The sequence below is a fragment of the Canis lupus genome, chromosome 35 (assembly GCF_003254725.2).
Source record: "Canis lupus dingo isolate Sandy chromosome 35, ASM325472v2, whole genome shotgun sequence".
NCBI lineage: Eukaryota > Metazoa > Chordata > Mammalia > Carnivora > Canidae > Canis > Canis lupus.
This window is the reverse complement of record NC_064277.1, coordinates 5,439,918-5,458,442: the sequence shown is the minus strand read 5'-3', so window position 1 is coordinate 5,458,442 and position 18,525 is coordinate 5,439,918. Positions and strand designations below refer to the sequence as shown.

The 18,525-nt window shown below is 39.4% G+C and overlaps 1 protein-coding gene across 18 annotated transcripts in view; it reads left to right on the top strand.

Moving 5' to 3' along the window:
• LYRM4 (LYR motif containing 4) overlaps positions 1 to 18,525 on the top strand; it is a 159,850-nt gene that overhangs the window by 19,036 nt on the left and 122,289 nt on the right. For 9 of the 18 annotated variants that reach the window (XM_049105992.1, XM_049105991.1, XM_049105989.1 and 6 more), the window contains one exon: positions 10,893 to 11,058. The exons of 8 other annotated variants lie outside the window; for them this stretch is intronic. In XM_049105992.1, coding sequence (XP_048961949.1) covers positions 10,943 to 11,058 — 116 coding nt within the window. In that variant the 5' untranslated portion in view covers positions 10,893 to 10,942. The remainder of the gene's footprint in view (positions 1 to 10,892; positions 11,059 to 18,525) is intronic. One more of the 18 variants, XM_049105998.1, reaches the window with a different exon arrangement.

Below are 18,525 nucleotides of genomic sequence, written 5' to 3'. Positions count from 1 at the left end.
CAGAGCTGGATTGACTACCAAAAGGCCATCCTCCCAAGGAAGATGTGTGGTGCTATGAGTCATGCACAAGGCCACATGGCCCCATTTACCTTAAGGGAAGGAAATCTTTCTGGACCAGAGGCCCCAGTTCCTTCCTGATTGGTACAGAATGGGAGCTGTGGAGTTGTGAGTGTCCCGCTGCTGTCATCACCTTCCCTCCCATGCTTCTGGTTGCTCGTGCTCTTGTCTTGCCCCATGTCTGCATCTGTTCCTTTATGGGGATGATTAGAATGGTGGCTGAGGGCTTGTGCCAAAGGAACCTTATAGAACAGACAACCAGCTTCTGTAGGAAAACATCATGACTCTAAAAGAGCCAGTAGCCAATCCTGTAGAAAAAAAGACCAGTGTGGTTTGTCTGTTTTTAACATAGATGATCCCCCGATAGCCTGCTCATGGTAGGAATGGTCTACACATGCTTTCTGCTTACTCCTCATTCCACTGCAGTCTGCCCTGCCAAATTCCTTCTGTTACTTTTTTGTCTTTGGCCCATTTACCACCATGATCATCTTTCCTTCCCTCCTGGGACGCAGGATACCACTGTCTCCTGGTGTCCTCCCCATTTGAGACACTCCTCCTCCGCTATCTCTCTTCCTTCAATATGAAAGCTCCCTTACATTGCATTTTGACCTCACACCCCCACATGTGCTAATCAGTTGTGGCTTCAACCCTGTGTGCTCTGATGATTCCCCCTTGGTTTACGCTTTCCCCTAGCCTGCAAACCCTTCTTTCCAAAGCCTGCCTTCATCTTCTGGGTATGCTACCAAATTCAGTGTGTCTGCACAAAATCCTGCATCCCCCCCCCCCCCCCCCCCCCGGCAAACATGACCATCCTGCATTCCCTCTCATTGTCTGGATGTTCAGCTCTCAAGCTAGAAATCACTTCATTTTTTCTCCTTATTTTATCCACAGGGCCCTCTTTTTGCCCAGTGGATTATCTCTCACATATTTCTCTTACTGGCAGAAATTTTGTGTCCCCTTTGTTGGCTCTCATCAGATTTTGTCCGGATTTTATAGCAGCCTCCTACTCATCTCTGCACCTTCTGCTCTTAGTGCTACCAGGCATCCTTCTTCTCATCACCAGCATGGTTCTCTAAGTCCAAATCCAGTGGTGCCACTCTCTGAAGTCATGCATTTAAAAGTAGCACCAAGGGTTAAAAGAAGCAGAATTCTTCCCCTAGAAGCCAAGATCTGTCAAGAAAATTTGACTAGGTAGTCTTCAAATGCATAAATGCTGAATGAAAGCCCAGTAAATGTGAGCCACACTCTAGACCTCTGAATATGTCCAAGACATTATTATGTTTATCTATATGAAATATGTCGAATTTGCTTATAAAGTTCAGACTTCATTTTCTACTGCTGGAAAATTAAGAATTGACCCCTGAGTCAAAATTTGCATTTGTGTCCTATCATGAAGCTTTAGCAAAATAAATAGGATCATAAAATTAACATTTTATTATTCTTCAAAGATCTGTATTCACTTCACTACTCTTCACTGAATTAAATTACCTTTAGTTATTTGTTTATATAAGGGAAAAAAGAGCAAGTCAACCTAACTGAATAAAATATGGATTATTTATAAGGCCCTTGGACTTTCTCTTATTTAAATGCTTATGAATTTCTTAGCTGACTTAACTTATGTATCTTGTGCCTGTATGAGTTTGGGTAATCCGTGATATGTCTTTACACACAAATTCTCTAATGAGAGAGATTTCTTTTTTAACATGAATATGGAATTATCCTTCAGAACTCGTTTTGAATGACAGTAGCTTCTCTTCACACTACATCTTGCTATGTTGTGGCTAAATTAAATTTCCTTGGGCTAGCCTGGGAACTTTATCGTCTTTTAGCAGTGTTCCAAATTCTCAATAAATAAGAAGCTTTGCAAATAACTTCTTTTCTCAAATAAACTGAAACAAGCTGTGTTGTATTTTATTCCTAATTTATTTCAACGTGTTTTTAATCAGGATGTGTGTCTTAAGTAAGAAGATCAGGAAAATAAGGATAGGAAAACTAGAATGAGGCTAACAATCAAAATGGGTGCTGAGAAGACAGGACATTTGGCAGCCAGGAGCAGCCTCTGGTCTGGCTCTGAGCTTCCTACTAGCCTATGCAAAGAGAAGACCATGAATGGTAATGTGAGTCACAGTGTCTGATATATAAGCACCCAATTGCTTAGAAATACACTCTTCCTGGCATGAAAACTCAAGAGATTACTCTCATGAAGGGCTACATCCTTAGCAGAAATACAATCAGTTTCAAAGAACAGTTTCTTCTGGCATCTCCTAGTGCAGCCTAATGGTACCAGACCACAGGCAATGAAGCAGCTCCACAAGAGACCCAAGATTAGGTCCTGACATAACCCACAGATAGAGCCAAGTATCCAGAGGAATAGAGGGCTTGCCTTTTAGTCAATCCTACGTAAACTGTACTTACTTCAGTCAGAGACTTGATATGTTTTGAGCAGCAATGAGTGGAATTACACTCCCAGGCAAAGTCTAAACTGAATAGAAAATGAAAGCTTTAACTTTACTTTGAGGGAATTGGCCATGGACAGAACCAGAGACTTCTAAGAACTTTGGAACCACTCTAGTTCTATACCTTTAAGGTTTTTCTTAAGAGGCTATTTCAGTGGACCATCTTTCTTAAAATAACTTTTAGATGAAATATTCAAATCAGTGATAGAATGAACCCCTATATAACTAAATTGGTTTATCCTACAGGGTTATTTTGAGCTATAAGCCACTTAACATGTACCAAAAATTAAGACTTCGATTTCAGAAAATGTTATCTAAGGCTGATTTTTTAAAATAGTATTTTGAGCTCAAAACCATTGTCTCTTAAGACCATTCTCCATGTTTGTCAAAACCTATCTGCCTACGGGTATACCTTTCCTTTTGTGCTCAAGTAGGGAGATGTTTTATCTCCCTTTATCCATGGTAGGGGACACTCCAGTGGATGCCTGCAGCCACAGATAATATGGAACCCTGGGATTCCTGGGTGGCTCAGCGGTTTAGCCACTGCCTTCGGCCCAGGGTGTGATCCTGGAGTCCCATCCCAGGGTGGATCAAGTCCCACATCAGGCTTCCTGCATGGAGCCTGCCTCTCCCTCTGCCTGTGTCTCTGCCTCTCTCTCTGTCTCTGTCTCTCATGAAAAATAAATAAAATCTTTTAAAAAAATATGGAACCCTATAGTACACACACAGTTTTTCTCCTATATGTACATACCTTTGATAAAGTTTATACATTAGACACAGTAAGAGAGTAAAAACAGTAACTAGTAATAAAATAGAATAATTACAACTATGTGCTGTAACAAAAGGTGTGTGAATGTGGTCTCTCTCTCCCAGAATACTGTTCCATACTCACTCTTTTTCTTCCTGTGATGGTGTGAGATGATAAAATGCCCATATGAGGAGATGAAGTGAGGTGCACGATGTCAGCATTGTGACGTAGTGTTAGGCTACATTGATCTTCCAAGGATACATCAGAAGGAGGATCGTCTGCTTCAAGACTGGTTAACCAAATGCAACTGAAAACACAGAAAGCAAAACCACAGATAAGGAGAGACTACTGGACTTTGTTCTTTTCAAACAGTCCTAGCTTTGTCAGCACGGTGTCCCTCAGAAGGATAGAGTTGAGCGTTTAGCACGGGGATAACCTCTTTTCTCTGGTTCTAAGCCAACCCTATTAATCTATGTGTTAGTAATCTCTAAACTAGTGAGAACATCTTATATTTAAAAGCTTTTTCAGTGGTAGTCAATCAATAAACACACTGTTTTCCAGTGAAACTGCTTTGTAACCAAGTTTGGACGCAGAGATAAAAGAATAGGCCTTAAACCACGTACTTAAAACTACCACAACCAGACTTTTTCTGTCTGACATATTCTAAAGTAATTTAACCACATATGTGATGTTGTTGCAGGAATAGACTTGTGATGATGTGTCCAAATTATGCTTAATATAGGAAATGTTAAAGAATAATGTACAGTAATTGGAGATACATGTACATTATTTCCAGAACTGTCTAACATTGGTAACTCACTACAATAATTATTAAATGATAGTGAGGAAAAGATATAAACATGTGGTTAGTAGGTGAAATAAAAAATATCTAAAATTGCTTGTTAGGTTAAAAAATAATAGCAAGTGTCAGTTAATTGCTACATAGAATTCTGGCTAAATATAATTGAATTTTTATTCCTATTGGTTTAGAAATCTTACATGTACCATTGGGTCACAGATTTTTATGACAATTTTTGGTATTTCATTTTCTAGTAAGATTTTTTGATTGAACAGTAGCTGTAGAGTGCCTATTATAAGCAAAGCATAGTATGGCCTGTGGGGAAGAAAGATGAACAGGGTCAGGTTGCCTGTCATGAAGAGATGGAGAACCTGGTGGGGTGATACACTATCCATAAACCCGCGGGGACAAGGCAGTGGAATGGAGGTACGCCGTAAGGCTAGAAACAACATGCTAGAGGCCAAGAGGTGGCCTGGAAATGGGACTGCCGTGAAGCTGTGGGGCACGGAAGTTGGATGTATGTGCTCACTGGTGGGAACGAAATTTTCCCTGCAAGCTATAATACTAAAACCACAACTTTACTGCAAAGAGTATTTTCCTTCTCCCTTGATCTAGCAACTAAATATTACCAGAGAATTCCATCCTGTGTTCAGAGACTCATGTTTAAAAAAAAAAGTAGTTTTTCTCTTTCCGTCTCTCCTTCCTCCAAAACTCTGTTCCTGGGATCCCTGGGTGGCGCAGCGGTTTGGCACCTGCCTTTGGTCCAGGGCGCGATCCTGGAGACCGGGGATCGAATCCCACGTCAGGCTCCCGGTGCATGGAGCCTGCTTCTCCCTCTGCCTGTGTCTCTGCCTCCCTCTCTCTCTGTAACTATCATAAAAAAAAAAAAAAAAACTCTGTTCCTTCTTCCATATTTTCCTCTTTCCTTTTCCATACATTTTCCCGGTCATCTAGAAATACGGGATTTTGAATTCTGAGTTTGTCATCGACCTCCCTTTGTAGCATGGCTGCTGCACTGTGGTAAAATTCTGTTTATCTTTCAAAGATGTTTATCTGTTTATCTCTACTAGAAAGACTTGCCAAACCCGCAGGCCAAGTTATTCCCTCCTTCCTCATAAATATCCCTGTTAGAATAATTTAGAGTATGTACCTGACACCATGAGCTTTGTAAAGCCTTGGCCTACTTCCACTTGAACCTTCACTACCTAACCCAGTACCTGCTGCCTAAATGGATGTGTGTGTGCAAGCGAGCAGACACATGGGCTAGTGACTCTCCTTTGACTAATAAGTACGTGCCCCAAAATGTCATTCTTTGCACCTCAGAGATATTGGTTACAAATAAAATAACTATTTTTAAATAATGGTGAAGATTCCCCCAAAACTAATACTTCAGAACTAAAGTGGTGATAAATAAAGTAGTGATAAATTTAGTCATCTTAAATAACAGTGAGTTTTTACTTTTTTAATAACATCATGATAGAAAGATATATAGTATAGGCTGTTTTAAGAAATAGGTGTTGAAATTGGAGTCACGTTTTTTTACTACCTTTAAGCAAAACAAAGTGGTTAGTTACAGTGGAGGAGTGAAGGGACAAGCTGGGGGAAGAGCTGTAGAATCACAGCCTGATCCAAGATACTCAGGCAAGACTGGGTGGCACATCCACAGGTCAACCAGCATCGCCTCAACCAGCCACAGCCCACGGTCCTGAGCAATCCCACGGGCCACTGTAGCAGAGGAAAAACATGAGAGAGCTCTAATGTTCTGCGCCTGGAATCTGCAAATTAAACTGTGGAAAGATTAGCAGGAGACAAAGTATACAAATTCTGTTCATATTAGTATTTTTATAGGGCATGCGGATGGCTACATAGAAGAATGAAGCCCCCCATAAAGCAGTTAGACTTGGGGACTCATATGCCATTTTTACAAAGGGTGATGAACTGTGGAGAAGTGACGAGGCACAGAAAAGGACTGGGGCTTTTGGCGGGTAGCGTATTATAGGAAAGTGACTAGGAAACACCTGGAGGGAACTAATGAATTATAAGGGATGTTTTCATTTGGCTTCTTTGTTCAGACTCGTCTTGGTGTAGACTCCCATCTCCAGTAATAAGAATGTTCTCTTTTTCCTGGTACTGGGAGGACACCTTTCTCGTGGGAAATTTATCCCCTGCTTTCTGGACAGAAGGAGGACAGAGTGCCCTTCCTGCATCTCCTGTTTCTCAACTGCCTGCCATTCAAAGTAACCAAATGCCAAAGTGGCATATTTGGGGGCAGAATGTTCTGATCCTCTTTGTTACTGTGACCTGACTTTGGGGTGGCTGTGGGGTCTGGGTGGCAGGGGACTTTAGGGGAGAAAAGGTTGGGGACCTCTGGTAAGGATCTCTGCTGTAACTAATGGATTTCACACACAGCTGGTACCCTTCTTAGGCTGTGTTGCTGGAGGGTTAATGGAGATACAAGTAAAGTAGTAAGGCTGTGCCTGGTATGTAGTCAGTGTGCTGGACCACTTAGCTGTTGGGAGAGAAGGGTTTGAGGTCAGTTGTGATGCTCAGTAAGTAGCCTTTAATGACTGAGCAGGACTTGCAGGTGGGAACTGTTGTCGCAGGTGAGGGACCTGCCCATTCAGCCTCCAGCTCTTGAACCTTAAAAGAGCAGCCTCAGTAGAAATTTTGCCCAGATCAACATTTCCCAAAATGTAATGGGTATTACTCGGGGTGCAAAGAGGTTCCGTAAATGAATCTGGGTGCCTGGCTTTGTCTTCCCATGTTTCCAGGTTTCTTTACTGTTTTAATATGCAACTATTCTTGGTAACTCTTCCCAAGGGGATACTAGTGGATTTTTTTCCCCCACATAACACATATTAGGAAATGCTGTCAGATCTGATTTTCACCTGCTTTAGTCTCTTGAAAGCTCAGCTAGGCAATTGGAAGGTCCTCCCCAAACCTACCAGGTCACCCGTGTTCTGCCGGCTGTGGCTGTGGTTGATCATTTACACCGAACTCCTTATTTCTAGGAAACATGTTTTGCAAACGAATGCAGCAAGGAAAGGCTTCCCAACTGAACCTCAGTGTATTGAACATGGGCCAAGAGGCTGTCTGGGGCCTCTCTTTTTTCTTAATCCATGGATAGTGGTTCTGAGTAAATACTGTTTATCACACTCCTGTGGCTTTTAATGCAAGATTTACACTTTTAAGGTTTTAGGAGGTAGTTAAAGAAGATGGAACTGATTTCAGTTTGTATGCCCAGTATTCACCGTGAACGTGCCGTTTGTGGATTCTGGGCTGGGCTTATTGGATCATGGAATAACAGACAATACTGAGGCCAATTGCCCTCGTGCTCTGAGCATTTATGTATATTGAGAAGTCAGCCTTAGATTTAGGCCAAGTAATAAAAGTTTCATGCAACTCAAAATCAAAGTTTATCGCAGATTTCTGATCCCTGAGTTTTCAGTGCTAATATCTAAGTGGCAGGGAGTAAAGCCCTTCATATTTTATTTTACCAGTTAGACCTGGTATATCACAGTTGTGGTCAGCATCCAAAGAGCAGCAGTTGCTAAGACCTTGGACTTAAGCAGTTAGAAGAAGAATATCAAATTTTAAAGGAAAAAGCCCAGTGACATTATAGTGCAGGGTTTTATTAGCAATGCAGTACATTCCTCTCCTGCACTTCTTTACACTTCTGTAAAGTGTCTTGGCTCCTGTCAATGTAATGGCATTTAATTGCCTATCTTCAGAATACCATGTCTTCCTAACCATGGCATGCACTTAAGTGTCCAGAAAGTGTCACTACCTTTCAGAATTATCTGTATCCCACGAGAATTACCAACACTTGACTTTGGACAGGAGCTGTAGGTAGTAACCAAGACATGGAAGGTTAGAGGGACAGCCTACGGCCAGCTTCCTTCAGCCACAGCATACCCTGAAGGGAAAGATGTAGTACACTCACAACTAAAGATGCCTGTTGCCTCCAGTCCTTCGGCAGAATGAAGAGAGCTAGTTTTATATGAATCATCAGAGTTTATTTTGAAACTGCATGTGTGGTTTGACCTACCATGTATACTTTATTGTTGTATTGGCAGTTAAATGGCAAGTGTCGTTCTAATATTTAGTCACTATTAATATGAAAAACTAGTATGATAAACAGCAACCAAATTTGTAAATACAGACATTTGCTCATTTTTCTTTAAAGGCTTCAAGTTGTTTAAAATAAAATTAAATCTTAACACACAAACACCTACTAGATGATTCACAAAGATGTTATGGAAATTATGTAATGCATGGAAATATTTTGACCTACTTGGAAGAAAGATACAGTAACAAGTTGTTTGTATTATAGATGGCCAAGCAAACAAACTCTGTTTCAAGGCAGTATAGCACCTAGATCAAAATAACCATCCCTTAATTATAGTGCATGATATTCTGTGCCTCATGCTGCTTATGACATCCCAGGAGACATAGAGGTTAATTGCATTTTTAAATTCATAGAATTTTAGACAAGACTTTAGAGATGCCTCTTCTCTATGAAAAGCAAAATTAAAGCTCTCCAAAGGGAGAAAGGGCTACCAGATTTTGTCAGTAAATCTAGAGCTGTGATTAATGTTTTAATTTGCATAAATTTACATATAGCTTTCAGAGCCCTTTAACTCCAAGTAGGCAAAGCAAAGTTAGCTAATGGCCTCCCTTACCCTGAATTCAATCCAGTATTCAGAGTTTGAGGGAATTGAGACCCAACTTGTCCCTTACTGTCCTTTCCAAAGCCAGGATACTCAGGGGAAGCTCACCAGGATTTTGACTGTACTTTGCAGCCGTGTCTAGGCCCTGACATCCTTTTTATTTCTCTTCTGGTTTCTAGTTTTCTTACGGATGGGTATGGGTCCTATATACCCAGAATATTTTTATGTAGATTTTTCTTTCCTTCTGAATAACACAGAAAATATTCTATTTTGTACATTGTAAGAAGACATAGGTAGAATCATTCTGCATTTTTTTTTCTGGTATGTGAATTATCCTTAATAATATATTGAGCACAAACCAAGTGACTTATCTTTCTGTGTTCCCTCATGTCTTTCCTTCATTGCTCATTTACTGTTGCTGGTGACTGATGGCAGGAGGAAAGGATAAAGCAAAATGCATTTTATTTGGCTCCTTAGCAGCACTGATAGGAAATTTTAGGTTTTTTTAAGATTTTATTTATTTATTCATGAGAGACAGAGAGAGAGAGAGAGAGAGGCAGAGACACAGGCAGAGGGAGAAGCAGGCTCCATGCAGGGAGCCTGACGTGGAATTCGATCCCGGCACTCCAGGATCACGCCCCAGGCTAAAGGTGGTGCTAAACCACTGAGCCACCTGGGCTGCCCTGATAGGAAATTTTAATGAGACATTTGAGTTTAATGACCAATAGTAATTTCCATCATTCCTGCTTTATACCCCCCAAAAATGGAAAATCCAGAAGTAATTAATTGAATATTCTTACTCTGGATAGTTATTCTCCATAAATTTTAAATCATCTAAAGGTCATGTCTTACACTGGCTAGTTCACACTATAATTTAAAATAAAATTCTTAAAATTGTATTCTGTAGCCTGACTTTTATCCCCTATTACATAATGAAAACTTGAACTTGCTTTCGTGGGACAAGGTCAAGCTTATTTTTGGTAAATGTAGTGTATTTTTGGTAAATAAATAAAAGCTTATTTTTGGTAAACAGAGCCAGAAAACCCTGTCCCTGCACACAGAGCCTTTATGTCACGGTGATAACTTTTAAAAGAGAAACGGCCAATTCCATAAGAAGAGGATTTGTGGATGTGAAAATAATTCATACTTGAGTATTATCTTGTTTTTCCCCTGAGCATTTGCTGTATTCCACAAATGAAGGACCTGTTCATCTTTCAGGCCAGGAATATGTGAAGAAAGAACTGGGGATCTGAGCCTCTGTCACCAGTTCTTAGATTCCAGCTTGTGCAGGACTGCCTAACACCCATGTCTAAAACCAAATAAAAGAGAAGCCAGGACATACCCACTACTTGATCTGTATGCTTTACTGCAGAAAGCTAGGCCACAGTTTTATAGGTGGCCTTTACTTTGATAAATTGGTTTACATTTTGAAAAATCTTATTTGCAACAAAATGTCAGTGGCTATGAGGAAGTATCTAAGTGATAATTACAAGTTCAACTTTGATGAATTATAGTTTAAAGATATTAAAGGTTTCTAAGCACCAAAAAGGAAACCTGGACAGAATGCTTGTACATTTTTCCTCTAGGGCCAGTGGTTCAGAACATCTGCTACGGGATGACGGCGCCTTTCTTTCTGTTATTTTATTAGTTTAGTGGTTTGTTTGTTTTTTTAAGAGACTATTACTTTTTAAAATTCCCTATTTTCAAAATAAATAAATAAAATAAAATTCCCTATTTTCAGAAACCTGAAAATCTGTAATTATATGAAATTGTTTTTTTAGGTCATAGTGCTTTTTGAATATGTTTTTTCTCATGTGTACATAATTATCAAATTTATTTTAATAGATATAGTCTATTAATTTATCATAATTTCTTTGTTTATTATTGGACATGTAGATTAGAACTTAAATCCCACAAAAGGGGGCTGAGTGGGATGAAAGTTCATGAACCTAAGCCTAAATTCATGAACTTTCAGAAGTTCATGCCATGGGGGAAGAAGCTCCTAGCACCACCTCCTTTGAGCCCTAGGCAGTTTTTTCTCTTCTTTCTCTCTCTCCCCTACTTTGTCTTTCTCAGTCTTTCTCTGTCTTGCCCTTCTGTTACTTTCATCTGTCAAACCTGGAAATAGGATTTACTCAAACATCTGTCTTTTCCATAACTAGACCTGGGCCACCAACCACAACTGGAGAAGAAGAATCACCATGTTTGGCAAATGGGTACCATCGTTCTGGATGTTTCCAACTTCCACTGGCCCCTTCTCATTATTTGGCAAGTTCTGGAGCTGGGCATGCTCTCATTTTCTCAAAGAAAAGTTATGAAGAAATTATGGTTAGTGTAATAATTTAGAAAGCATAGGCTCTAGTAACTGAAAGTAATTATTGTTAGCATGCCGTTATATTTCCTTCTAGTTTTTCTGTGCCTATATATTCCACAATGGAGGTCATTCTGGGTATATAGCTATAGCCTTCATTTTAAAAAACTAACCCTTAGAGGCTAAAGTTAGATTCATATTCAACACCTCCCACTAAAATAAATTCCAGAAAGAGTGAAACAAAAAAAATGAATCCATAAAGATTCTGAAGAATACATGAGTGAATTTTTTTTTGTGTGATCGCACAGTAGAGAAGCTTTTGTACATATAATTAACCCAGAAGCCATAACATAAAAATTGATAACACTTGACTCCTTAAAAACTAAACATCTCTACATGACAAAAACATCATAAACAAAGCCAGAGGACAAACTGGGGAGAGCATTTCAACTCACAATAGATCTTGCAAATGAATTTAAAAAAAAAATCAGGGCAGCCCTGGTGGCGCAGCGGTTTAGCGCCACCTTCAGCCCAGGGCGTGATCCTGGAGACCCTGGATCGAGTCCCCCGTCAGGCTCCCTGCATGGAGCCTGCTTCTCCCTCTGCCTGTGTCTCTGCCTCTCTCTCTCTGTCTCTAAGAATAAATAAATAAATAAATCTCTTAACTCTTAAAATAAATAAATAAAAACCCACCAAACCCAGGTTTGGGGGTAAAAAAGAAAAAATCATTCAAAAAAACGTAAAGGATATAAAAAGAAATACAAATGGCTTTAAGCTTGTGAAAAGGTGGTCAGCTTCATTCTCCCCAAATGGGCAGAAGATCTTAATAGACATTTTTCCGAAGAAAACATAAAGATGGCCAATAGACACATGAAAAAATGTGCAACATCTCTCATCATCAGAGAAATGTAAATCAAAACCCCAAAGAGAAATCACCTTACACCTGTCAAAATGACTATTCTCTAAAAGAAAAGAAATAACATGTGTTGGTGAAGGTATGGAAAAAAGGGGGACCATTGTGCACTGTTAGTAGGAAAGTAAATTGGTGCAGCCATTGTGAAAAACAATATGGAGGTTCCTAAAAAACTTAAAAATAGAAATGCCATATGATTCAGCAATTTTACTTCTGGGAATATATCTGAAGAAAATGAAAACACTAATTCAAAAAGTTATATGCACCTACCTGTGTTCATTGCAGCATTATAATAGCCAAGGTATAGAAACAACCTAGGTGTCCATCAGTAGCTGAATGGACAAAGAAGATGTGGTGTGGGGTGTGTGTGTATATATATGTAAGTATATGTGTAAAGTGTGTATATATATGTGTGTATGTAAAATATATATATATACACATATACAATGGAATACTACTCAGCCATAAAAAAGAGTAACATTTTACCTCTTTGTGACAATGCAGTCAAACCTTGAGGTAGTTATTCTAAGTAAGGCAAAGACAAATACCATATGATTTTGCTTACATGTGGAATCTAAAAAAAAAAAACAAATAACCAAACAAAACATGACCAATATCATAAATACAGTCAACAGAATGGTGGTTGGCAAAGGGGAAAGGGTTGGGAAGTAGGCAAAAATGGGTGAAGAGAGTCAAGAGACACAACCAGTTCTAAGTCATACGGAAGTAATATACAGCATCCTGACTATAGTGAATAATATTACAGAGCATACTTGAGAGTTGCCAGGAGAGTAAGTCCTTAAAGTTCATTTTGTATGGTGACAAATGTTAACTAGACCTATTGTGGTGATCATTTCACTGTGTATACAGGAAGCAAATTATGTTATACACCTGAAACCAATATAATGTTATATGTTACACCTCAACAACAACAACAAAAAATTTTAATAAAATAAGATACTGTTTTCACCTGTTAGATTAACAAAGATCAAAATTTGGATAATACATTGTTTTAGCAAAGATGTTAGGAAAGAGTCACATTTATTTCCGATGGAACCTCTACACAGAATTTGGACAATATTTTATCAAAGTCGTAAATACATATGTCTTTTGCCTTACAAATTCTTGTTCTCAGAATTGATCTCGTAGACACCCATATGTGATGCTATAGTAAACGAGGATATTGATTAATTACAGCATTGTTTGTAAGAGCAAGATTATAAGTAACCTAAATATCCATTAATAAAAGCCTGGGTGGATGAATCCTACTTCATCCATACAGTGGAATATGACACAACCTTTTATGAGTCAGCTCCATCCATTTGTATTGATCTGAAATGTTCACTGATAACATTCCAATAGAAGAATTAAAGGTACCCATCGTGTGTAGAATGCTGCCACTTGAGGAAGAAAAGAATACAGAGGTTTTGTCAAGAACCTACTCTCTGACAGCTAGTAAGAAACTGCTGTGATTGCATCTAGCGTGAACTGGGAGGGAGACTAATCTTTCTCACATTTTTTACACCTTTGACTTTTGCACCTGGGACTTTAAGTTTCTTGAAACATTGATTTTAAAAGCATAATTTCATAAATTATGTAGCCACTTCTCCATTGTTGAACATTTAGGGTTGTTTTTAATGCTTACAAATAGTTCTGTAAGATTACTAAAAGTAGAATTACTAGATAAACAATTATGAACTTTATTACACATTATTATGCTATTTTCCCCACAGGAAGTACAGTTTGTACATCTACCAGCAGTACGTAAAGGCCCTTTGTTTTCGTTTTTGTTTTTGGTTTTTTGGCCCTTTGTTTTAAAAAAAAAAAAAAATCTGCTAATTTGATGGCAGAAAATCATAGCTTGTTTAAATTTGCATTTCTCTAATTATGATGGAGACTGAACATTTATCTCTCTAAATTTAGTCACTGTGCTCTCTTGTGAATTATTGTTTCTGGACTCTTACTCATTTATTTACTGTGGTCCTAACATCTTTTGCACTCGATTTATATGTGCTATGTATATGCTAAGGATATTAATCTTTTGTCATACTTGTTTCTAACTGGGTTAGGTCTTTAAGGACGAGTAGGAGTTAGCCAAGAAACCAAGCTGGAGGAGGACATTCCTCGTATAGAGGAGTAGCAGGCCTGAAGGAGAGAGGACTGAGGACATGACACATCTTGTTGGTGGTCCATGCTGGAAGTGGCGCTTGATAGAGTGGGAGAGATGAGCAGGGGTATACCATCCGTGCATTTGACCCTTATCCTGAAGATAATGAAAAGCCATTAGGGGATTCTAACAGAGAAGTATGAAGTAGGTTTTATTTATAGCAGCTGCCCCAAGACTAAGGAGCTTTGGTCTCCAAAGTAGGTTTTCTGGTAGTAACTTCACCTCCTCAGTCCACAACTCCTCTTATTGATCACTGTCCACCTTTTTAAAATAATTAATCTCGATTATTTCACTCACTCTTACTGCTTATATCAATAGCTCTTTCCCTTGTAATGCTCTCAGCTGCTTCTCTTTTCATAAGACAGGATTGGTCCTTGAACTATAGGAACTCTTGAAGCAATGTTGAGAAACCAGATGATCTTTTTAAGCTTTGTGATGCAAGAGACCATTTTTTTAATGCCTTTTCAAAGGATTAACAACTTGGCTTATACCAAGTTCTTTTCGAAATTTGGATAGAGTTTACTGACCTCTAGAGGAGGCATAGCTTAGAGTTGAAAATAAGACTGTAAGTCAATGGGGTTCAGGACGCAGCTCTGCACTTACTAGACATGTAATCTTGGCCTAAATGTTCTAATTCTCTCTGACCCATAGTTTGTAAGGTTTAAATGAGAACATATATATCCACGTACTTAAGCATAGTGCCCTGTGTGTGGTACTTGTGCCACCAATCATAGATATTATTTTGTTCCCCTCTTTGGGCCCTGAAGACAGCAAATGACTGCAGAAAGCAGCCTTTCTCTTGGCAGCTTTGAGAACAGAAATCTATATTCCATTCTCTATTACCTACTTAAAGTTTTTTTTTTTTTTTTTTTTTTTTTTTTTACCCTTTCTTAAAGTACATTTTCTCTGACCTTGGAGTTCAGGGTTTTAAAAGTAAATATCTTGGCATTGTACTCTGGTGGTTAAATCTCAATGAGTCTTCTCAGTTTTTCATAATCACTCCTGGGACATTTTCTTCCATTATAACTTTAATTTCCTACCCAGTTCAGTTTATTCACACTTATTCATAGGTTATGTATCTTTGCTCTGAAGCTTAATTTTTTTCTTACATATCTCTCAACTTACATAATTTTTCTGTTTCAGATTTGATTTTCCAGTTTGTCCTCCACCCTGTTTCTAGAATGCAGCATTAATTTCTACTTCAGCCATGTACATAATCATTCTCTAGTATTGCAGTCTTAATTTGGTGGTATCTTTCTGCTTTTCTTAAAAGTAGACAAATGTAATATGACTCCTATACTATTTATTTTTTCAATGTCCCTTGAAAGTCACCCTAGGGAGAGGATGCAATTGGTTAAACATCTGCCTAAAGCTCAGTTCATGATCCCAAGGGTCCTGGGATCAAGTCCCACGTCAGGCTCCCTGCTTGATAGGAAGTCTGTGTCTCCCTCTCCCTCTTTTCCCCACCCCTACTCATTCTCTCTCTCTCTTTCTCTCTCTCTCTTTCTCTCAAATAAATAAAATCTTGAAAGAAAAAAAAAGTCACCGTAGTGAGAAAAAGTTTATCTACAATAAAATGTATATGTTTTAAGTGTACAATTTCAGTGTTTTGGCAAATGTAAAGGCCTGTGAAAATACCACCCCGGTCGAGCTAAGAACTATTCCATTGCCCCCTGGAACTCTCCTTAGCCCTTCTGTGTTCACTTTAAATAATTTCTATTTCCTCTTTCATCTCTGTGTAGAATCCTATATAGTCCCTGAGTCCAAAACCTTATTTTTCTCCAATGTAGGCCTAGTACCTCATTTAGTGCTTACATAATAGGCACTCAGTACTTAATTCTTTTTTTTTTTTTTTTTTTTTTTTTCTTATTTATGATAGTCACAGAGAGAGAGAGAGAGAGGCAGAGACACAGGCAGAGGGAGAAGCAGGCTCCATGCACCGGGAGCCCGACGTGGGATTCGATCCCGGGTCTCCAGGATCGCACCCTGGGCCAAAGGCAGGCGCTAAACCACTGCGCCACCCAGGGATCCCTCAGTACTTAATTCTTAAGTAAATTCTCAGTGCACGTTTTGTAACCACTACCTTTCCAAGGTTATTTCAGTCTTTGTGCTGCAAACCCTTTTCATTCTCTTTCCTTTTGTATAACACTTCGTTGTGTTTTCCTTATTGATTATTGGCCTTTTTCCTAAAGATCTTTTTAATACCACCTATGATGTCTTGAGAAGTTTATTTATTCCCCACATATTTACTGAGTACAGTCTCTGAGCTATGCACTTGAGATCCGGGGTAACAAGAAAGATAAAGGTCTCTATTGTATGGGGCTTATATTCTAGTGGAAACTTAATTTCATAAGAAGGAAGCTTTCTGATCTGACCCTCATCCTGTTATCTACCCAGAGTACTCATGACCTTCAAATAGTCCTTGAGCTTTCTCTCCTGTTGTTGTTAGTATCCATTTTATCGTACACCACACACACCGTAATCCCAAGGCTATTGCATTAGTGTGAGAGATCAGAGCGTGAACCACGACTAGGGCTGAAGGTTTAGAGACGTGGAAGGTGATTCAGAAGAGATGTAAAAGGTTGAAAGAATGAGATACTGTGCTTGATTGCATATAAGGAGCTATGGGAAAGGAGGGGATTTAGGGTGAATCCCCAAACATCTGATTTAGATAGCCATTTGAAAATGCGCCTACCTACAAAGGAAATACTGGCCTCTGGGGCCTAGGGGGAAATAGGATGATGACTTCAGTTTCAAAGTGTTCAATAAAAGAAGCTGTAGTGAGTATAGTGAGTGTCTTTTGTTAGCAAGTCCAAAAGGCAGTTGGGTTATATGGATTTAGGACTCGGAAAGCCAGCATGGGCTAGAGAAAGACTTGGTAGCCAATGTCATATATATGATAGTAAAACCTTGGGCACAGATTCAATTAGTGGAGGAGATTTTATTAAAAAGAAAACAGGTCCAGTAGGGAGCCCTAGAGACTACAACATAGAAGAGGCAACATCACAAAGTAGCCTAGGAAGAAATACGAGTAGATCTAGAAAACAAGACGAGACACCCTCTCACTGTGAAACTCTCCATCAGTAAAGCAAATGTAGATAACTCAGTAAAAGATTGCAAACACTGTTATCTATCTCATTACAAAAATTACTGACTTTAAAAGATCTTGTTTTTATTAAAAATTAAAATTTTTCAAGTTACCTAAGACAGGTAAGCCTACATATGCACTGAGTGCCATTTGGATATTAAGACTCGATGAATCTTAAGTCTTGACATCAAGAAGTCAGCAGATGACCGTGTCATCGGGGCTTCAATATGGATTTATTAGGCAGCTTGACCTCAAAGATGTGCAAGGATGAACTAATGACCCATAAGCAGGAGTGGGATCCCAGAACACACTGGCCCTGGAATCTGGAGGCATAGCAAAATTAAGCAGCTTTCTCTTTGTGGCTATAAAGAAAGCACTGTCTTCAGGGGGGCAAAGCACATTTGAGTTGATATGTTAATGGAGGACATGTCCTTCCAAGCAACTGAAGGAGTTTACCCGAGAGGCTGAAAGAAGTGTCTAGTTGTTTTATTACCGGGATACTTGACTTGGGTTTAGAGGAAGAAGGAAGAAGCACCAGTATTTTCACAGGACGGATAAGCAGAGAAACCAGCATGTGGGGTGGGATGGTGATGATGAAGGATGACACAAATTATATCAGCTTGTCTCCCAATTGCACCTTTCGTGTGCTACAACCAATGTGAGCCTGCAAATGCTATGATTATCATGGCCTGCATTGGAAGGGGAGAAAGTTAAGCAAGACCTCGGGCACTACAGAGCCTTCATTACTGTCTGCTGTTTATTTTGCAGCTGGGAAATTACGATGGCTAGAAGAATCTCATAAAGGGGTTTGATCCTTGCATGGTGAAAGGATAGTCAGTAGAGCCGGTGTGCACTTGAAGGTCTCGTGGCAGACCAAAGGGCAAAGGTTGTGGTGGAGAAGAAAAGCCAAATGGAAATCTACACAAAGAAGCACAGAGGGTCCGCAAAGCTTCGGAAGGGTAGAGTGAGAGGTGACTGAGCAGCATAGCCCTACTGTTTCTGTGGATGTGGCCTGCTTTCCCGGAGTTGATAGCTCTTGCAGTTGTGTTGGCCTTTTTTTTTTTTTTTTTTTTTTTTTTTTTTTTAGATTTTATTTATTTATTCATGAGAGACAGAGAGAGAGAGAGAGAGGCCGAGACACAGGCAGAAGGAGAAGCAGGCTCCATGCAGGGACCCCAATGCGGAACTCTATCCCAGGTCTCTAGGATCAGGCCCTGGGCCAAAGGCAGGCGCCAAACCACTGAGCAACCCAGGGATCTCCAGTGTTGGCTTTTATGTGCTAATTTTTCATGCCTTATTCCAAACAGCATCAGACT